The sequence below is a fragment of the Entelurus aequoreus genome, linkage group LG15, assembly GCF_033978785.1.
Source record: "Entelurus aequoreus isolate RoL-2023_Sb linkage group LG15, RoL_Eaeq_v1.1, whole genome shotgun sequence".
Classification (NCBI taxonomy): Eukaryota; Metazoa; Chordata; class Actinopteri; order Syngnathiformes; family Syngnathidae; genus Entelurus; species Entelurus aequoreus.
This window is the reverse complement of record NC_084745.1, coordinates 36,978,859-37,001,808: the sequence shown is the minus strand read 5'-3', so window position 1 is coordinate 37,001,808 and position 22,950 is coordinate 36,978,859. Positions and strand designations below refer to the sequence as shown.

The 22,950-nt window shown below is 40.2% G+C and overlaps 1 protein-coding gene across 7 annotated transcripts in view; it reads right to left on the bottom strand.

Moving 5' to 3' along the window:
• Positions 1–1,058: 1,058 nt before the first annotated feature.
• Positions 1,059–22,950, bottom strand: part of LOC133630098 (protein scribble homolog) — a 75,117-nt gene continuing 53,225 nt past the window's right edge. The window contains exons 30-46 of one of the 7 annotated variants that reach the window (XM_062021399.1): positions 21,061–21,453; positions 20,268–20,339; positions 16,930–16,983; positions 16,728–16,850; positions 16,106–16,216; positions 15,701–15,751; positions 15,357–15,524; positions 14,992–15,151; positions 13,004–13,202; positions 12,846–12,935; positions 12,572–12,754; positions 12,241–12,375; positions 11,638–11,777; positions 11,522–11,559; positions 9,104–9,178; positions 5,657–5,711; positions 1,059–2,987 (exon numbers count right to left, since the gene is read on the bottom strand). In XM_062021399.1, coding sequence (XP_061877383.1) covers positions 2,851–2,987; positions 5,657–5,711; positions 9,104–9,178; positions 11,522–11,559; positions 11,638–11,777; positions 12,241–12,375; positions 12,572–12,754; positions 12,846–12,935; positions 13,004–13,202; positions 14,992–15,151; positions 15,357–15,524; positions 15,701–15,751; positions 16,106–16,216; positions 16,728–16,850; positions 16,930–16,983; positions 20,268–20,339; positions 21,061–21,453 — 2,184 coding nt within the window. In that variant the 3' untranslated portion in view covers positions 1,059–2,850. Of the gene's footprint in view, positions 2,988–5,534; positions 5,565–5,656; positions 5,712–9,103; positions 9,179–11,521; positions 11,560–11,637; positions 11,778–12,240; positions 12,376–12,571; positions 12,755–12,845; positions 12,936–13,003; positions 13,203–14,991; positions 15,152–15,356; positions 15,525–15,700; positions 15,752–16,105; positions 16,217–16,727; positions 16,851–16,929; positions 16,984–20,267; positions 20,340–21,060; positions 21,454–22,950 lie in introns of all 7 variants that reach the window. The other 6 variants (XM_062021395.1, XM_062021393.1, XM_062021392.1 and 3 more) reach the window with 6 other exon arrangements.

The window sequence follows — 22,950 nt, the reverse complement described above, 5'->3', positions numbered from 1 at the left end:
TCTAACTCCCAGTAGGTGGCGATAACTGATAATTATAGTATGCAAACTGATCATTATTAAACTCAAAGAAGACAATCTGTCATGAACATTAAAACTGGCTGCTGCATTTAACATAAAATAGGTTATATAAAAATTAAACATCCACAGCAAGCATTGCACACACACCTAATGTGGAGCGTTATCATCTACTGGTCCAATTCAGCGCTACACCTATTAAACGAGCTTTGATCGAGTTAATCGGACAAACAAAACCAAACAGCCATCAATACAAGACATTACAAAGTCAGCAATTTCAATAAATGCATACTTTGTTGTCCAGTCGCTGTTAAGTCAGATTTTCCCAATTAATTTAAGATTTTTTGAGTGTCGATAGTTTCATCTTCTTCTACTCACTCCACTGCTGCTTCATTGTGACACCTGACATAGGCTTCATTATTGCTTCCTGCGGGTTGGCGGGAGTACTGCAACCCTATATTGAATGATTTCCTCAAGCCTACGAGTGATGTTCGGCGACCCAAAATAAAAGCTTTGGTGGCCGCTCTAAAGTGGTGAAAGATTGCTACTGTGGTTAATATTTCAATCCAAAATTGTTGATGGGTTGATTTGTTCCTTGCCAGTAGATACCAATAATGCAACAAAAAAAAAGACTGTAGGTGTTGTTTCAGTCTTTGCCGCAGGGTGGCGACAACGTATTTCAAAATGTTCTAATTTAAGCCAAAATAAGTCTGAGTTGTTCCGTTCTCTTTGTAAACAAAATGAAGTAGTCCGCTGCTATGTGTTGGTTCAGTCTTTGCCACTAGGTAGCGACAACGTAAACTTAAACTGGTTTCAAAATGCAGTAAGAACACTAAATAAGACTGTGTTGTACCGCTCCGTGCCGCAAGATGACAGTATTTCAAATTGAAGGTAATAGCCTACTGCTAAAATTAAGCCCAGAGAAGAAGACTATTCGTGCTGTTCCAATCTCTGCCGCTAAGTGGCAATCGTGTAATTAAAAACCAGCTGATAAACCAGCCATCCACTTTACTACAACTTGCCGCGGGTCAATCTCGAAGAAATTCAGTCTCAAACACGTTGACAAGCGACAGGGTTCTTCATGACTTTAAAACATTTATTTATAAAAATTAAACCGTTGATTTGTGTGTCTTTACAGAGGAATTGCAGAGCACTTGGCTTGGTTTTAGCCCCATGCAATGGAACCTATCAGCTGGGTCTGGACAGAGACGATCGACTCCCAGTATCCTCCCAGTTACACAAATGGAAACAATTAGCTACATCAACAAAACAGACGAATATACCATGTTTTAACTTCTGACTTATCATTTTGTTTAATCAGCACTTGGCCATGTCCGACTATGGAAGCTGAATGGTAGAGGTGGGCGGATCCATTCAAGATCGACATCGTTGATACTAGCGTAATAATACCAATATTTTATAGTTATTATATATAGCTGTTCAAATATATTATATGAACAAATATAGATAGACAAATTATTTTATTCAATGTAGTTTTAGCTTTATTTTTCACTTTTTATTTTATTTTCTCAAACAATTCAATGTGATAAGACGGAGAATTTGTAGAATTGTATTGACGTTACATTACATTTCTTTACATTCTTTACAAATAAGTGTTGAGATATTGTCAAAACTGTATCAACTGTATTTTGTGTTTTATTGTGATTATAAATAGTTACAAAAAATAATTCTTAAAAAAATATTGATGTCGGCCATACAGTATTTACTTGGTATCACATCGATACCAACATTTGTAATATGGCCCACCTCTATCGTTCAGCACGTGGTCCTGTCCGACTATGGAACTGAATGAAGCCAAAGTGCCCAACAGCACTGCCAGTCGTCAACTCCGCCCGAAAAAAACACAACTAAAAACAAACATTTGAAACAAAACATTCATTAAAAGCAAGTATGGTAAAAAAAAAAAAACAACAACAACAACTAATAGCTATATTCAGTCTGTGAGCGACTTGCACAGCTAAAATTAGAACAGCATTTATGTTGTGGCTATGCAAGGATGTCAGATATGTTTTTAGTATTATTATTATTAAGTGAGCCATTGAAAGAAACATGCCCAGGTCGATGCATCAGCAGTCCAAACACTTGCTTGGTCAACATTGGCTCAGTTTTACCACAAAACATTTTCTTTTCTCTCATTATTTGTACACTATTCACACCATAAGAAATTATTTCTCAGTGTTGTCAGATTATTAAATTAGCCCATAGACAGAAAAATAAAGCATCCGCTACCTTCACGTCTCACTTCATTAACCGCATTGATTGAAAATAGGAAGCCAGTGGGGGCCGAGGGGTAAGTACCATTCTTGTAAAAATGATATTGATATGATATTATTAGAGGGGAATGTTACACTCTTCTCTTTGTGCTCAACAGTAAAATACATTGGATTAAAAATAATAAATTATTCTAAAAGATGTATGGCAGTGCTATGATGATATGATTTTTTAAAGCTCTCCACAGTGCGAGTGTGAAGGTAGCAGGATGTCATCTTACTATTATTTACACTCCCAAAAAACACCTTTTACAATTTAGTCACGGAAAAATAGCATTTCACACGTTAGTTAGTTGCAACTACCACCCATTTCTTCTTCTTCTTTTTCTTCTCCATTTTTCGGGGAGATTTAAAAAAATAAAAAGCTAAAAAAATCATCAGTCTCTAGCAGGCAACAAAGCAAAAGGGATGTGGTCTTGTCTCCACGGCGACTGAAGGCAAGGCTGGCACGCGGGATGCGAGGGTGGCTGTGAAAGAGTGTAGTGTATATACTGATGCTGCACACCCCCGCCCTTCCTCGCTGGATGTGTGTGTCTGAGTGGTGTTACGTGGGCACGGCCGTCTCCAGACTGCGGCGCCCTTGCCGCAGTTTGCGCTTGTTGCTGTAGAGGGCCATCTCCTCCAGGGCCGAGGTGGCCGGCAAGGAGGTGGAGACCTCGGCCTCCAGACCGGCAGCAGAGACTACACAGGACAGACACGCACTGTTAGTCTCACAAATACGTATGGTCAGACAGTAGCGTCCAGCTGAGGTAGACAGATTCCAAAAAGATTACCAGCACTCCAAAAAAAACCAAGAAGGAACAAAAGTGCATCCAGTGACTAGAAAACAACAACATTGAAAATATTATTGATCTAATTATTGGTCAGAATAAAGCTGCCTGGAGGACGAGTTAGCTCCTTCTTGCATTGATTGCTTGAAGATATGATTCCAGTAGAATCAATTCCACAAAATCGTCATGTTAGCACGACTATTAAAACCAAGTTCACTCTCTTTTTACTTGTCTGATAAGAACGGTAAACAAAAACTATATAGATTTAAATTATTTGTATCATCTTTAATCTTCGGTGTATTAACAATCAACAGTATTTAACTATGAATGAAATAAATATGAACACATTATGTAAAAGAATGATTTCCAACAATTTGTCAAGTCAACCATCCCGTGATTTGATTGGTTGAACTGTAATGCAAACCACAGCCACAACGTATATAATTATCAGTTACTATGTTATCACTTTAATACCTGGTAAGATTTTATTTGGCACTTTATTCAAATTAATAAACAATTTAATGCATTGTTTCACATTTTAAACAATGTAATATTTTTATCAATTTCATTAGCTGCTGTGGGTTTTCTACGCTTGGTAATAAACATTGCTTGTACATGATGGCGACACTAGAAACAGGCTATTTCAATTTACGCTACAGCATTGAAATTAACAGATTTTGTTGGATTGTCTGCACTCTTTTAAAGAGTTAAATTAGAAAATGCTACTGCTGACGAGCTGAAATATGCTGCTGGCTAAATGACAATTGCCTAATTTGCATACGTGGCCATGATGCATTTGCATGTAATTGTAATGGAAGCTATAAAAGAGTAATTATGTTGGAGTGACAAAAAAATGAGTAAAAAACATCAAATTTGCTTAGAACTACAAATGAATGCTTTATTTTGTGGTTTAATATCACAAACCAGTGAGTGAGTGCTTTGAGCACCCGCTGCTCGTTGAGAAAAGCATTATGTGCTATTGTGTCAAAGTCTCCAAAACTCCCGAATAACACCAGAAGGTTAAATTTGTCACTAGTTGTTTTTTTTGCAAAAAAATATCTAGAAGGGGTCTCGTAAAAGAAAGTTAGCAAAAGTCAGCTAACAATAAAGCTGATGGGAGTCACTCTATTCCGCCTATACAGCGCTCGAAAAACATCCAAACACCTCCATCAACGTTTTATATACACACTGTAAATATATATGTAATGTAGTAACAGACACATTCATAATAACATGTAATATTTACGTATTTTGCTCGTTATAAGCAAACGGGGACGTATTGATTTCAGACGCATCACAATGTTCGCAATTTCCTTCAACAATAACAACATTACATTTCATGGCAGATTTCATGAGAGCTATCAAAGACTACTTTGGGAAAAAATATGATCCAGGAACTTATATTTTGAGCCTGAATATGAGGAAGATGAGCTACATGTTTTAAAAGATGTGTGCTAAATAGATGCAGCTTTAGTGAAAACACTAAGCATCATTTAGCAGTATTGCCAAGTGCTAAAAAAGAAATACAAACTAGTATGAACGTAACAAAACAATCACTTACTGTACAATGTCTGTTCTCACGGCGATGACGATTGATGTGATGTGAATATCTTCCCGTTAATATCAAGAATTAATCATGATCCCCAAAAAAAGTGGTCGCAAACAAGCGTTTTTTGTGTGTGTCTTTCTCGCCATCTCCGGGTCTAAGTTGAATGTCAAAGTTGACCAACTTCTTAGTTAATGGCCACAACCTTCTAGTATTAGAGGAATGATTTATAATCAATAATTAACTTTCACCAACTCAGAGGCTATGCAGCAGCTCACCGGCTCATATGTCAACACTGTAGCAGCGGAAGCTAGTTAGCTCTCTGTGATCACGGCACCGCTAAAAGTTTGTCTGCATTAGAGCTTATAATAACAATATTGTTAATAATTGGTTAAAATTTAGGTCATAAAATATAAATTGATTATTGTTGGCCGTTTTTGTAGAGAGCTTTATGGATGCAATTAGCTGCATTGTTAGCCACCCTTTAAAGGCATAAAAAAGAAAAACACATGTGTGGTGTTCTTGTCTCACATAGATTTTGTGAATGACAGGCAAAATTCCCCAAAAAGTGCAGTTCCCCTTTAATAATCACTAAATATGATCAACAAACTCGCTAAGTTGGCAGTGCCGATCCCTTCTGCTACACCTTCTTATTCTCTGGCAGACATGGTGTATATTTGAGGTGTGTTAAGAAGCGGGTAGCACCAAGGTATTTGTGGCAGGCTGCTCCAAATAAACACTCATAATGACAAACACTATCCTGTGTGTGGACTAGCAGGACAATTCAAGCACCATCACACTCTTGGTTAGAGTTCAGTCAGCTGGTTGGCCATTAAACTATCAGTTAAAGACACAGGAGAGCACACACAGAGAACGCACTCCCAAACCAAACGCGTGCACACAGGATCCTACCAATAGGAGCTGCTTATCCCATGTAGACACCTACATCAAATAAGGGGAAAGGAAACAAGTGTCTCTATTCTCATCCTCTTCTACCGTGATCACAAACGAGAGTAAATGAGGCGAGCACTCACCTGGATGCTGGGAGGCGTCATCAATGAATTGCAGGTCGTCCACCGCGTCAGGAGACTGAGAAGAAAGAAGACATAGTGAGTTAATCACAGCAAGCCGAACGCGTTCGCTGAGGACGACGCCTGATTGGCTCTACTGGACCCCCAAAGAAAGATTGGCGTGTTAGGACAGGATTAGGTTGGAAGGTCAGCTCCGGGGTTTGTCATTTCAATGACGGCTCAGAGCATCTCCAAGACGACGACAGATAGCTAAAAAAAAACTTTTATGCTTCCTGGAAAAAAGGCTTACTTTTTCCCCCCAAACAGTACGGTTCAGTTTGGTACTTGTTTATATCATCACATTTTTAAACATGTTCTTTGTGATTATACACTATAGTTGGCTGTGTGGGGCAGAGCTAAACATACACCTGTCTGCTGATTGGTCGACAGAATGGTTACAAAAAAGGACATTTGTGTAGTTTTCTTAAGGATAATGCTGGTATTAGCATAATAATCGATACATTGAACAATTCTGTGTGTAATCAGTAAGAAATCCACACAGACGCTGTTGGTTTAATCCTAGTGAATATTACTCTGTTAAATAAGACACAAGCACGGTAACAGGAGTTCAGAACAATCAAGGGCGAGACTCCCTGTCTCGTTAAGAATAATATCTGATGATATGATCCAAACTGAACTGCAGTGTTAATTTTGTAGACAAAAAATGTTCGTCTTAGTTATCGTCAACGACCTATTTTCTCCTGACTATAACAGGTCTTGTTGTGAATTTTGTTTTTGAGATGCTCTGCAACAACCTTAATAAAAGTGGTTTCAAGACAAATTCAAAAATGTTTTATCCAAGGATGTTAAAACTACAGACCGCCGGCGTCTTTATTTGGCCTGCGAGATGTCATAAGTTTAAGTATTCAAATTAATTTTAAATACCAATCACTGAATGCTATATATTTGAAGGCATCTTGTGGACATTTTAGGTGAATCAGATCCCCTGAAATGTATTTAGTAATTATAACACAGCATTTACTTATGACACAATCCACACAACCTTCCCTAGTCATGGTGTAAAAAACAATGCAACTAAAATAAAGGTCAACACACATGGTCACATGCAACACAACCCGCTCACTGAACTTTGTGGATAAAAAAACGTCCAAACACCATTAAACCATTCTAAATTGCACCCATTAAAATCCATGGGAGTGCACAAAGGGGAAAATGTAAAACACTTCACACTTATCCATGTTTGGCGCATTGTAGTTGCTTGATATTTCTGATTGATTAAAACATTGTAAGGAGGTCATCACGGAAGTTAACAAAATAAGAGTCAAACTTTCACATACTCTTAATATCCAATTATATCAATATATTATTAGCATGCAAATGCACACCCACACACAGTTACTTTACCCCAGGCCAAATTATTTTAGCCCAATATGGCTCCCAAGTCAAAAAGTTTGGACATCCCTGTATTATCCCTTATACGTTTTTTTTTAGTCAACGAAATTTACTGTAATCTTAGTCGACTAAAATGTTGAGGAATTTAGTCGACTAGAAAAAAAACTAGACTAAAACTAAATCCATTTAATCAACAAAAATTTGACCAAAGATAAACGACATATTAATCAAAAGACTGACTAAAGCTAAAACTAAATTAAACACTGTTGACCTAACTAAGACAAACATTTTTCGTCAACAATCTTAAAACACTGCTGAAATGTACTATTTGGTTGAAAATGCGGCTTTTATGCGTAAATATACAGAAGTCTTCAATGCAATACAACCACATTCAAGCAACACCAGATATTACAAATATTATTTTAAAGCAACACACAACCAACCACCGCTGCTTCCTCCAGCACCACACAAGTCCCCCACCACACACACACACACACATTCACACACAACTTGCTTTCTGTCCTGTTCTCTAGTTGAAAAAAAGATCTGTCCCATTGCAAACTAGAGGCAAGATTAGGGATGTAACGATATGAACATTTCATATAATTGCTATTGTGACCAAAAGGATCACGTTATTATCGCGGTGTTGTTGAATGTGCTCAAAAAGTATTTATACACACACTAAAATCTTTTAACCAAGTTGTATTTACAAAAAAACTAACATATATGGACACATAATATAGTTTCCTGGCTAAATAAAAATTATAACACTATTGTGGCTTTTAAAAAGCCATATTTGTATTTGAATATGTTTATTGTCTTCCATTTTATTATTTAAAAGTTAAAAATGTCTTTATTGATAAAAATTAGTAATATTGTATCAATAAAAAAAAATTGGAGCTTTCACTTGGTTTCATTTCCAGTTTATATGACGTTACGCGAGTTCACTTCCTGTTGTAGACACCAAACCATGTGTCGTATTCATTTGGGTATAGTTAGAGGAATATATTCCCACCTTTGGACAATATCAACTGTACATCACGTTCAGGGACATAACATGAATGCCTCCTAGGCTTCCTATCCTTGTAAATACACAAATATTGTATCTCATTTAGGTTCCGGAAGGTGAGGTAATAGGAACGAAATGGAGGGAGAGTAATGTGTGTGCGCTCGGAACATACGCCAACTTTTACTTTCGATACCCTTTAATGCGAGGCAACACTGCAAAAACATGCAAGAAGGGTGACCATTTTAGAGATTGCCCCGACTTTTGGCTAGCTCAGTTCAATCTCCTAGTGCTGGTATAACTTACTCTTTTTGTAGAACAAATTGTTAAACTTCAATTCTAGTCACCTCTCATCATTTTAGACGGCCTTAGAATACAAGGATCTGGGTGGACTTTCCCCTCCTAAAAGGGGGTTTAGGGTGCCAATAATATAGCTTGATCCCTTTTTGCTAAGACAACACAGCCTGTTCATTCAATGTACACAATTGAATAGCTTAGTTACTCAATCTATTTACATACGTTTATATTGGGGCATGTCGTTTTCTTCATGGGGAAAGACATTGTGTCTTGTATTCATGTTAGCATTTAAGCTAGCTAACGTGCTAGCGCTAGTCAGTCCATGGGTTTTACAAATTGTTTTTTGATCATTTTAATTTAAAACAGTAATACTAACTGTCGGGAGTTTTACCACGGTTATCATTAATACAGTTTATCGTTACATCCCTAAGCAAGATTTGTTACGAAGCATTGGGATTCCTACCCTCAGAACCAAACCAGGTTAGTGGGATCACAAACATTCCTGCCTGTGGTTGATTGCTTAGGAGAATGGATGCACATGAAGATGTTTTCACATGTGAGTGGAAGCTTTATTTAGTGCCAGCCCCATAAACAGCAAAGCAGGAAATATTGATCAGTATCAAGACCGTTATTTCCCCTTCTAGATTCTTATAACAACACAGAGTGAGGGGAGAGGCCGCAAGGAAGGGTGGGGTGGGGCGGTGTAAGGCAAGGCTGGACCCCCCCCCATGGGGAGCTCAGCATGCAGCCGATACCTGGATGTCGTATACTGGTTTGGAAGAAGGAATGGCGGCAAACTGTCGGTAGTCAAACGTCTTTGACGACAGGGACTAGAAGGATAGCAGACGGGGATGAGGGGAGTTTGGGAGGGGGGAGGGAAGTGAAGAGGGATGAGGCAGGATGAGGTTGAGACGTGGAGTGTGGGTGATTCAAACAGGCCGCAGTGGCTTGTGATGGGAGGACAAGTGTGTGTGCCCAGCTATGATGGCGGCAGGATGGTAGATTCATGCTTATGAGGACAATGTATTGACCCTTAGTCATCATTTGCACCACAAAATACCAGACTGTTTGCTTATACACTCATAGCTCAATCTTATACAAATTGGGTCAATTATTTTTTTATATTCAGGGCTGCAGCACTCATAGTGAATGAATAAATAAACATACAGTGGAACCCGCTTAGGTTGACCAACTCATTAAGTCCCGATCCAACATGTTTTCATTACTAAAAAGTGCCCGCTTTAAGGAGGACAGGACTTTTGGGGGGAATTTTGCCTATCATTTACAATCCCTATGCAAGACAAGAACTCATATGTTTCTTTGTTTTTTTATGCATTCTAACTTGCAATGCAGCGAATGGGAGTCATCTATTCTGCCCATAAAGCCCTCTAAAATCCTCCAACACCGGCAACAATACTCCATTTACATGTCGTGAACTAAATATTATCCAAGTATTAGCGACGTTACAAGCGCTAACGCAGAGGAACTACTTTTAGCGACATCGTGATTACAGAGAGTTAACTAGCTTATGCAACTACTCTATTGACATACTGAGCTGCTGCATCGCCTGAGTTGATAAAAGTTCATTCTAGATCATAAATCATGCCTGTCACCTGTATAGTAAAAGAATGTGGCTATAAACCGAGAAGTTGGTCAACTTTGACATTCAACTTAAAGCCGGAGATGGCGAGAAAGACATGAAAAGATGCTTGTTAAGTTTTTTTATTTGACCTGTGTGAGGATTTTTTTTTTTTTAAATCTTCATCTAAACGGAAAGATATAAACATCCCATCAGTTGACATCCCAGTGGGAGCAGACATTGTACAGTAAGGGATTGTTTTATTATGTTCATAGTTTGTATATCTTGTTTAGCACTTAGCAATACTGCTACCAACTGGATCTGCTTATCGCACCACTTCTAAAACTTGTAGATCATTCTCCGTACATTCAGGCTCAAAAATATAATGTTCTGGATCGTCATTTGTCCCAAAGTAATCGTTGTTGGCTCTCATGAAGTCTACTATGATCAGTTGTTGTTTAAGGAAATAGTGAATGATTTAAGATTTAGAATGCATAAAAAAAACAAAAAACCTATGTCTTCCTGTCATACATAAGGATTGTGAATGATAGGCAAAATTCCAAATAAAAGTGCAGTTCCCCTTGAAGTCGACATTAATGGTCAAACGCTTTTGTCGACATAAAATTTAATAGTCAAATGGGTTATTTCAATGAAAAATCGGCCAGTTTATGTCAACATGTGTTCTAGTATTGAAACCTCATACCTACTGTGTAGTTAAGTTACATACAGCATTAAAAACATGCACGTAGGGACTTTCCGTTCAGTGCAAAATACGTTTCTAAATAAAAGCATCACAGTATTAACCTGGATTCTATCACAGCAATTGATAAAATTCATATATTAGATGGGTTTTTAGATTGTTAGCTACTGGAAGAAAGACTTGCACACACACAAACATACATATATATACACATGTATATATATATAGACACACACACACACACACGTATGTATGTATATATATATATATATATATATATATATATATATATATATATACACACACACACACACACATACATATATATATATATACACATGTATATATATATATATATATATATATATATACACACATACATATATATATATATATATATATATATATATATATATATATATATATACACACACACACACACATACATATATATATATATACACATGTATATATATATATATATATATATACACACATACATATATATATATATATATATATGTATATATATATATATACATACATATATATATATATACACACGCACACATCCCAGCTGCTCTGTTGGATTAGAGTATAAAATATTACCTTAATACAAAATAATCTAAATAAAAATGGAAAAAAGTAAAAACAATGTCAACAAAACTGCCCTAGGTTGAAAAATAATTTTATCATTGCCTATTTTATTTACCGGTATGTCTCTGCCCAAAGTCACAAGTAAATGTGCAAGCAATGGCTACTTTTAGTTTAAGTCCCATGGTCCGTCAAATAATATAAACGAGTTCCACAGTACATTATTTAATGTATAGTTGAATACTGTAAGTCAGACAGGGATTTCTGTTCATCCTAAAGAATGAATGAGTTGAAGCTTACCAGTCTGCCCGGAGAAGTTAGTCCTCGAGGACTGAGCTCTGTGAGACAAGCAAGTCAAAAGTGTGATAAGTAAAATATAGTATCAAGTAAAAACAATTCGCAGAATTCTTCCATACCGTCAATTGGGGTGGGAGAGGGTGTGGGCGCCGGTGAGGGCGACTCCGTCAGTTGGTCCAGCGTTCCGCGTTTCTTCCCGTCCCGAGACTTGGCGATGACCATCTGGGCTTTGAGCGCGTCCTGCTCCAGCGATTTCATCCTGCAAAGATTAGAGACCACCAATCAGCTTGAGGGAAAAGAAGAGGAAAAGACAATTACACACACACGGACACACTGCTCTGGATGGAAGTGGTGTCAATGACTAATTATGGGTGCTCCTTGTCCTGGTTTGCTGTGACAAGCAGTTTAACAAGTTAGGCATTCCAGGAAAAGGACTACCTACTCTGCTTCATCGCATTAGTACAAGATAACGAATGGAACGGCAAGGCACAAAAAGACGTGGATGAGATGCTGCAAAGAGGACGGCAGGACAAGAAGAAAGAGAAGCCACACATGAAAGCGGCAAAGACGTGCAGCAGCAAGACGGCCCATGGAAAGGCAGCAGAAGCACTCTTGAGTGTTGCTGCGATTGCTTTGCTTGGACCTTTCAAAATCAAAGCATCCCAGCACACCCCCCACCATGCCGTGCGTCTGGCCCTGGTGGCTGGGGCCGCGAAGCAGACCTGAGCTGGGAGGCAGCAGAGGAGGGAGTATCGGAGGCAGGGGCCGTGCCCTGAGAAGCCCTCACTCGGGCTTGGTAGAGCCTCTTAGCCAGGTCCTGCTCATACTGCCTAACATCGTCCTCCAAGCCTAAGGGACTGTGTCCCGGACAGAGGTGGAACGCGTTTGAGGAGGAGGAGGAGGAAGTGGGATGAAGAAATGTACACCGCAGGAAGGCACACAGAAAGAGAGAGAACCACAGAATGGAAAGTAAAAGATACGATTAGGAAAAACGGGAGTAAAAGATATGCAGGATGGAATCCCAACACAAACACGAGACAAGGCTGTATTTACCGTGCTGCTCTCCACATGGCTCTCTTCTCCGCCTCCAGGGCTCGCTTCTCGGCCGGGGAGAGATCCTTTTCTAGGGCTGTGGCCAGTTCCGGACTCTGCATGCGGAGTCTTTCTTGGTGTCTGCGCTCCGCTTTGGCAGTGCGGATGGGAGCTGCGGACTCGTTGCCGTAGACGGGGATCAGCCTAAGAGGACACGTCACACACAAAAAAGTTTTTTGACAAAAACGCACAAATAGATGTCACATGGAGAGTTAATAAAGCAGGAGGTTGGTACCCAGCCATGGAGTTGGGTCGCTGTTCCAGTCTGAAGCTGTCTTCCAGTGAATTCCTCGGAGTGTCTCCTCTACCATCTACTGACGAGGGCCTACACAAAGAAGATGTCAGCCACAGAAGTGTGTGGAGGTAAATATGAGAGGCAGTAACACAATGTACCCTGAACTTCCACAGTAGCTGGGAGGCGTGGAGCACAAGTGCGATGGCGTAGACACCGGCTCCACGTTGTACTCCACTCCGTCCAGCAACACCTTGCCTGTGACCTTCATCTGCGCCACATGCTTGGACAGGTCCTCGTCCTCATCCTCGTCTTCTTCGTCCAGTAGGTACTCCCGCGCACGCTGCTCAAACTTACGCTCTGCGTCAACACAACCACAGGTATGACAGCAGACAAATATACAGCCCGTTTTGGTACAGTGAAACCCGTTTATGTCCAAACCCGTCGGACTGGCTGTCTGATGTCTACGTAGGCATTGTCGACAAAACTGAAATCTAAACCGTAACATTTTACTTGTGATTTTGGCCAAAGACATAAGGATCATTTTCATGGACACTGTGTTCCTCCATTTGTGCATATATGTTTTGAGATATGGCAGAAAAAAAAAAAAATCACAATAAATGTTTTCATATCCTAATTAATATCCCATTTTTAAAAATTTTATTTATGGCAGATTATCCCGTGCAGGATTATACAGAGTACCGTTGCATTGCTGTTTACAACAGCACAATCTTGGAACATACATTTCTGCCATGTTTGATGCTAACAACTGTCATTTTGTTCATATCTATGATTGTGTTTGCTAGAGGTGCAACGGTACAGGTAACCCACGCTACGGTCCGTACCTCGGTTTTAGGGCCACGGTTTTGCTTCTTTTTCGGTACATTTTGTGGGGTTAAAGAGAACACCTTTTTTCCCTCTCTAAGTTCTTCTGTTATTTTGCTTGTCATCCCAAACTTCATTCTGCATTAAACAAGTGGTGTACTAAATACTATAAGTTAACATTTACTAAACAATACTTTCAAATAGTAAATCAATATTTGTATTCTTTGATTACTTGTATACATCAGTGCTTCTCACCAGTGCTTTGGCAAACAGCAAGCGATGACCCAGATTGTGGAGTTTTTTACAACTCAAATACTGTAGCTTATGTTTATTAAAAGTACATTAAAGTGCAGCTTGAATTTGAGGTACTGTAAAATAATGTGTACAAACACAAAACAAGTCAACGGTTACTTCAGGAACCAAATGTTTTTATCCACAAACTCAAAAATGATTTAAACAAAAAGTGTTTGCCATTTTTTTTTAGTACATGTAATATATGAGGAGTTGAATCAGAGCAAACACAAAGTCGGACTAAAAAATATTTAGGTACAAAATACAAATTAAAAAAATCTGAATACATTTCTGAGTGTTTATTCCTCTAGTCGGGACCAATACAAAAGTTCAGTCACAAAGACATTCTGAAAAAAATATCAAAATGGCCCCCGCATACTTGACTTTCCAGTATGAGGCCATTGGTGGAAAAAGTTTAGACACAACCGATATAAAATATTACAAGCTCTCGAAATAAAAATATGAACAAAGTTTAGTTAGTTGGTCAGTTAATTCATATAATAAAAAAATAATACCAAATTATGAAGTAACTTGAAAAATTACAACAACAATAAACACTGCTAACTGTGTAACTGAACAGTATTATTTTCATAAACGCAACATTTTTGACACACTAAGTAATGCCGTTTCACAATCGTATTATTAATATTATTCTATCTTACGGGGAAAAAAACAACAGTGACAATATAAGGAAAAAGACCCCAAAAATCTGAATATAATGAAAAAAAGCTGAAATTTTTTAACTAATAATTATTAGTACCGTAATATACTTAGTCACTGACACAAAGTTTTGTCTTTAAATAAATACAATTATTTTTAGCTTTTTTTTTTTATTAGAAAAAATATCAAAATGGCCCCCACATACCAGTACTTTTACTTTTCAGTAAGCTGCCCTCAGTGGAAAAAGTTTTGACACCCCTGTATAGACTTTAGTTGTTTGACATAGATAGGTTGGCGAAAAAAGCTGGACCAACTTAATCGGGTTTCATTGCATATGTTAAAAAAATTAAATTAAAAAAAAAAAGACGCCAACCTTCCTCCTCTCTCATTTTCTTCAGGTCATCCTCCCCAACGAGCGAAACACGAGGTTTGGGCTTGTCAGGCGTCTGCTGCTTCACGTCGATCTCAAAGTATTTCTGTCTGTCCCTGAAGGAGCGCTGCTCTGGGCTGTCCTTGCCACTGGGCGACGGACTCTGTTGGGTTGAAACATGAATCAGCATCACAGTGTCATATGAAAGAAAATTGCAAAATGTCATCAAAAGCAGGCCAAGAAGCAGGAACAACAATTACAGCCCAGCACCACTGTACAAATCGAAGACAACTAAATGGCCCACCACCGGCCAGGTCAAGCACACCGCGGCCCAGATGAAGGAGCAGGCTGCTGGATGCGGTGGCTACCTGCATGTCCAGGGACGGCCTGGAATGGCGAGGCACAGCGGCCAGGCTCATGTACTCCAAACGGTCAGGGGAGAGGGAGGACCGGGGGCCGATCTGGCTGGTCCCATCTTTAGTGGCTCCCTCCTGACCGTAAATGCGGTCGTCGAACACTTCATTGTTCAATTCAGGCTGGAAAGTCGGGTAACGCTTAAAGCTCAAATACATCTCTCAAGACACAGTCAGCTTAAGGAAGCTACTTAACAAGAACACTCCTTAATGCCTGGTCTACAGTTAGATGGGGGTTTGACTATCTTTCCTCCCGAGCTTCAAAAATTAGAGAGACCTTCTTCCTCATGTCCACTCACCTCCGGAGAAGGTTGCTTTGGATGGAAATTGTTCCTTACAGCATATAGGTCCTAGTGGGCAGAAACAAACAGCGTAAGAACAAAAAAAGGGGAAAAATGAGGACAAAGACGGATATGGAGCAGGCAGACAAAGTAGCCGGTATATAAAGAGAATGGATTTAAATACACGTGCAACTCATGGATGAACGCATTAATCAGCATGATGACACAGCAGTACGAAACCGATGAAGGCATTCCACAAGCCACACAAAACATCACAGGCCACTCCTGACGCGGCACAGGCTCTGTTTTTGGCTATAGGCCGCGCCGGTCAGGAGGCGGCGGGGAGTGAGGGGGCAACCAATCAGCACAGCATGCGTTGTTGTCTTCGTGACCTGTTTTCGAGCCCTGAGCGACTCAGCCTACCTGCGGCGGCTCCAGCACTGCCAGCGAGCGAGGCACGGCGGCAAACGCCTTGTACGCCTGCTTGGCATTCATGGGAAACTCGTCGGGCGAGGTGGGGGAAGGGGCCCGAGGCTGCAGGGGTAGTGGGTTTGGGGGGGATCACGGAGGATAGGGGAGGTTGGTATGGTGAAGGAGCCGACAAACAGAAGGGGAAGAGGAGGAGGTGGGCATGACAGACAAACGAGAGGGTAGACGATGAAAAAGCCATCAAAGTTGACAGTGGAGAACGGGTGAACAATATGGCGGCTGGTTTGTGTGAGGGAGGGGGGAGGTATGCCAGAGAAAAGACAAGACAGTAGGGCTTGCAAAGCAACTAGGAAGACTAAAAAAATCTTCATAATTTACACATTCAGTAGCAAAGTTGCTTTTCAAAGAAGAAATAATAATGGTTGCTTTTAGAGGCTTCCATATTGTGCAATCAAGTCTTCCTTTTTTTGGTGTGTTTAAAAGTGCAGATATTTCCTGTGCCGTTATGACCTGCACCTCCGCTGTGCTCATTTTACGTGTCTGGGAAGGTGTAGGTGGCACGGAGCTGAGATTGGCGAATGAGAGAGCAGCCCTACGTGGAGGTGAGGGGCCTTACAGAGGTCTGGGAGTTGAAGGGGGAGGGGCCATGCTGGAAGGGGCTGGGACTGTTGCCCTCCGGAGTGGCCAGCGAGGCGCTTGGCCGCACGCGCCCAACCGGCAGTATGGCACCCGGCCGTGTCTGCGGAGAGACCATAGACAGAATACGTGTAAGAAGTGTTGAAAAACTATTAGCGGTACCGAGCCACAGGGAAACTCACAGATGATGGAAGGTGGTCCTTGCTGTTGGGGGTGGAAGTGAAATGAATGCTTGCCTGCATAAAAACAATGATTGGTTAAAATAAGGAACTGTGAGGCGTTTAACTACATAGAGATGCTACCTTTGGCAATGACAGGCCAAGCTCACCAAACTGCAAAGAGCCCATTATGTAACAACATTACTTACAATACTAGTTTCTAATGTATAAATCTACACCAGGGTTGTCCAACATTTTTCCATTGAAGGCCGTATACAGAAAAATTCAAGGATATTGGGGGCCGCTTTGATTTATTTTCTACATTAACCTCACATTTTGCTATAATTAGACATACCCAAAATAACCAATATTTATAGGGTCTACAAGGAATAATCTTGGTATCAAAATAAAGGGAATACTTTATCTTTGCTAATTGGTAAGTGTAAATGCTGATTGCTCAGTGAGTTTTAGTGGTAGAGGAATTATACTGTTAGAACGGCTATGTAGTGTTTTATTTTACAAAATTCTTCATGACAAGCTGCTCTGTGACGGGCCACTTTTTTTGTGACAATTTAAGGGTCGTGTACGTTTAGCTGCCAGTTGACGTTCTTCTAGTTATGTGGACTTGATTTGATTAATATTGAGCAATTACCTTGGCAACACAGACACAACCCAGCAGCTCACAGTACTGCGGCCCGGCCAATGTACCGTAATTTCCGGACTATAAGCCGCACCTGACTATAAGCCGCACCAGCTAAATTTAGGGGAACATACAGATTGCTCCATATATAAGCCGCACCCGACTATAAGCCGCAGGGTTTTGATGTGTAATTACCGTAGTATATAGGGGTTCCTGCTACCACGGAGGGGATTGTCGGGACAGAGATGACTGTTTGGGAACGCAAAGCGTCCCATTTATTAACAATAAATCTTTCAATCATTCAATCAAACTTTCACATCTTTGACATGGCGAACAGCATTCGTGCAGAGTACAAATAATACAACGGTGCAAAGTAATACAAAGTGCTCACCTGTACGTTATCAAAATAACCAGCCTACCGGTATATGAAAAGTCAGTCTTTAATCATTGTGTCATCGTCTTCCTCCTGCGTACTAAAACCACCGAAATCCTCTTCGTCGGTGTCGGAGAAGAACAGGCCGTAAATAAGCCGCACCCTTGTATAAGCCGCAGGGACCAGAACGAGGGGAAAAAGTAGCGGCTTATAGTCCGGAAATTACGGTAGGTCAATATTCTGGTGAAACGCAAAAAATTTGAATATCATGCAAAAGTTAATTAATGTCAGAAATTGAACTTCAAATGTGAAACTAATATGTGATATAAACTCAATATATGCAAAGTGAGATATGTCAAGTCTTTGTTATAATTTTGATGATCATTGTTTACAGCAGGGGTCTCAAACTCAATTTACCTGGGGGCCACTGGATGCAGAAACTGGGTGAAGCTGGGCCGCAAGAAAAGATTTCTTAAAAAAATCTAACATGCACTTTTTATTGAATTCACTTTCTTTGAATGGCTATCCCACCCTAGCAACATACTTGCCAACCCTCACGATTTTTCCGGGAGACTCACGAATTTCAGTGCCCCTCCCGACAATCTCCCAGGGCAACCATTCTCCCGAATTTGTCCCGATTTTCACCCGGACAACAATATTAAGGGCGTGCCGTGATAGCACTGCCTTTAACGTCCTCTACAACCTGTCGTCGGGTCCGCTTTTTCACCATACAAACAGCGTGCCGGCCCAGTCAGATGTTGTATGAGGCTTCTGCAGACACACGTAAGTGACTGCCAGACATACTTGATCAACAGCAATACAGGTCACACTGAGGGTGGCCATATAAACAACTTTATCACTGTTACAAATATGCGCCACACTGTGAACCCACACCAAACAAGAATGACAAACACATTTCAGGAGAACATCCGCACCGTAAGACAACAAAAACACAACTGAACAAATACCCAGAACACCTTGCAGCCCTAACTCTTCCGGGCTACAATATACACCCCTGCTACCACCAAACCCCGCCAGGGGTGTATATTGTAGCCCGGAAGAGTTAGGGCTGCATGGGATTCTGGGTATTTGTACTGTTGTGTTTATGTTGTGTTACGGTGTGGATGTTCTCCCGAAATGTGTTTGTCATTCTTGTTTGGTGTGGGTTCACAGTGTGGCGCATATTTTTAACAGTATTAAAGTTGTTTATACGGCTACCCTCAGTGTGACCTTTGTGGCTGTTGATCAAGTATTTCTTGCAGTCACTTACGTGTGTGTACAGAAGCCAAACACAACATGTGACTGGGCTGGCACGCTGTTTGTACAGGTTGTAGAGGGCGCTAAAGGCAGTGCCATCACGGCACACCCTTAATATTGTTGTTTGGGTGAAAATCGGCAGACATTCGAGAGAATGGTTGCCCTGAAATTCGGGAGTCTCCCGGAAAGATCGGGAGGGTTGGCAAGTATGACGCTGTCAAGCGCCATTCATATAAAACTCGCGGGCCGCATTAACATTAAATTTTCATATTAAGGTGCGGGCCGCAAAATAACGTCTCCCGGGCCGCAATTGGCCGGCGGGCCGCGTGTCTGAGACCCCTGGTTTACAGGTTTTGAAAATCCCAAATTTTATGAGATTTTCAAATTTGAGTTTTGAATAAGCTGTAAGCCATTAATCATCAACATTATATTAAATAAAAATGCTTGAAATATATTGAGTTGCATGTAATGATCTTATGTCATTTATCAGTTTCACCCTGTTAATCTAATTGCTGGAATAAACAAACCTTTGCAGAATATTCTAATGTTTTGAGTTTCACCTGTATGTTAATTGAACAAACACCAACATCTCAGCTTTGTGTTAGAGGTGACAGAACACATCTGTGTAATATGTAATAGAATGTCTTAATAATTAATTATTTTATAATTACAATATGCAGAAGGCCAATTGAAAAAAACAAGCTGTGGGCCCAAAATGGCCTTTGAGCCGCACTTTGGACATCCCTGATCTAGAGTAGAAGCATCCAGTCTAAGCTTTGCAAAGCATTAGGTTATTATAGCCACATTTAAAGCAGCTCCATGCTTCTCAGACTGGTAGCTGAACAGGTTTTTTTAATAAATAACCAAACAAGTCATCCAGGTCAGAGCAAGGAGGGCTTTCAAGCACCACTTACGAAGCGGGTCTCCCTGCCAGAACACAGGGAGCTGTTGGAAGAGTGGTGACTGGGCTAAGTGGGGTAGGAGCAAAAGTTTCCTATGTAGTCAAAGTAACTTATGGAAAGGAGGAATTTAAGCTGCCATGTGATGTGCAAGCAGATGGTGACTTAATGCAGTGCTAATGATGATGCTCACCGGTTGGATGGTGGGAGAGTAAGATGCATCTCTGACTGGACTGTCTGTCCTGGTGTACTCAGAAGAAGGTGTCTGCAAGATAAACACACATTAGTAACGCATGGAATGAAAGTATGCTAAGGGACTACATAGGACATGTATGATAAGTGCACATGGGTCAATTTTAAAACACAGTATTTGAGAACTTTGATCGAGGTCAACCAGATATATGGCAGCTTGCAAATCATGAAATAGCAGTCAGTTATGCAAATAAAATTGGTCCGTTTTTAACAAAATTATCATCATGCTGCCGTGACTCGGTTTAAAAACCGAACATATCTATTGGCATTATAAGTTATTACCAACCCCTGAGCTCACTCCAATCCTTAGAGATAACACAATAGTATCAGTACAGTAATACACAGTGATTTAAGATGAGTCTGCATCATGCACTTTTTTTGTGTCTCACAATACAATCCTTCCTGATTTGTGACCTCCACCGCAGCTGTTGGTACAGACATTCCAGCCTTCCCTGACTGTGCACAGAAATACCTCAATCGTGAACAAAGTGAACTACTGCAAAGCATGCACTGGTTCAAATGCTAGTAACATACAGCTCAAAAAATGCCATCAAGTATGTACCATCTAACGTTGTGCCATACAGTGTAAAAAATAAAAAGGCTATGGAAACTAACATTTAGTCCAGATGAATAGCCCATAATCCCGCTCCTAGGGAATCCAGTGATATAAACAACAAGCGGTGTGCGGTCACACAACATGCCGGCTCCAAACCACACTCAAGCAAATGCCTTGCCTTGCTGAACAACCAAGGCTGCAGCTGGCCCTGCTTCCCGTAGCCCACTGGCGGACCCGATAGGATCCGCTCGCCAGGCGGTAGGCCCTTGCCTTTGCGGTTTGCCACCAAAAAAGGGTTTTCCTTGAAGCAGATGGACTGAGAATCCACCAGGCATTCCTCCTCCTCGGATAATACTGACAAAGTGACTGAACTGACACTGTCCGTGTTGGAGAGTCCATTAGGGGAGAACCGGGATCCGTGTTCTATAATCGGACTGGGGGAAGAGGACACCAGATCCATGTGGTGGTTCGAGGGGTGGCTTAAACCGAAACCCAGGGCCTCTAACGGGGCTCCGTACTGGGCCTGCAGGGTGGCCTCCATGGGGGTGGTCAGACTTACAGAGGAAGAGAACTGAACAGGAAGACATTAAAATGAGAAAGTGATGAAATAGATAAAAAAAGGAGGATTATAGGATGTCCTGAAAATAATTCAGTGTTTTAGAGGTTGTGTAATTTGAGAAAAGAGCAGAATCAAAAAAATCCAACATTGTGTTTCTATAAATACACACTTGACATGCAAGCTTTTTAACTGCTGAAGTGATTTACTCATGTCACTAAATAATTCCTAAAGCTTACGAGGGAAGTTTCCCACTACTTGTCATTCAAGACTTTCTGAAAACAAGACTAACGATCACATAACTGCAGCCGAGGCCCCCTTAAGACAACCGCCCTAAATAACCAAATTATCAGGGCAGCGAGACATTACGGCACCTCCAGTGAGTGAAGGCAGAACTGTTGCTTTAAGTTTAGCTTTACACGTCTGTGTTTTAAAATTATATCTGAAATATACCGTACCATATCTTCCTGAGAACCAGCGTCTTCTGCTGTGAACATTTATTTTTGGTCCATTTCTTTTCAGAAAAAAATATCTCTGTTATGCACAAAAGCCCACTGCAGTAGATGTTATTTTAGAAGGTTATACATATACTACACGGACAAAAGTAACGTTCTATAGAAATAGTTCTCAACCTTTTTTCAGTAAAGTACACCCCGTATTTTTTTTTGTACTTCCTAAGCAGCGAAATATATTTTTGGTTGACAAAAAACAAAGATATAAAACGCAACATGACAGCATCAGTATGTAATTTATTACAGTTCAAAAACAGTGCTCATCTGCTTTTCTTTGAATGATTTGTAAATAAAATACATTAATAATTACTTTTAAACAAATAAATAACTTAATTATGAATAACTATTTGTGCAAATAATGAAGATGTGTTCTTCCATGCCAATTAATTTATAAACTTGATATTGTTCTTTTTACATTATGTCCCTTTCTATTACAATACCATAAAAATTATGTCTTGTTTATATCTTTGGATTGGGCCAAACTTAATAAATCATAAGGTGATCAAATACTTACCCCACTGTATATATCTTTCTTTTTTTAATCCCATTAGTCCTTGAAGTGCTTTCAAGTACCTCAAGAGGTATTACTATGCCCTTTTGAGAACCAGTGTCCTTGAGGAAATGACTACAACCTCCTGAGAACCAGCGTCCTCTGCAGTGGACATTGATTTTGTTTTATTCCTTTTGTCGGATCTGAATGACCCTTTTTTTTTTAAAAATAGCCTTACAAACCACAAATTGCCACTAAAGAGGATGCTAGTTCTCAGGAGGGTATAGGAAAACCCTGGTTGATAAAATGCAAATATGTTAACAGACTTTTGTCCATATAGTGGTGTGTATATTAATAGTCTATGCATAATAGCCACGCTCTGAAGCATCACCTTGATGACCAAGTAAGAATAGAGGATTCGGGTCAGTGGGACAGAATGTGAATGACTGCCCTTTTGACACCTGGCACAAACTGGGTGAGGGGCGGGTGACAGCTGGCTTTAAGGTGCGT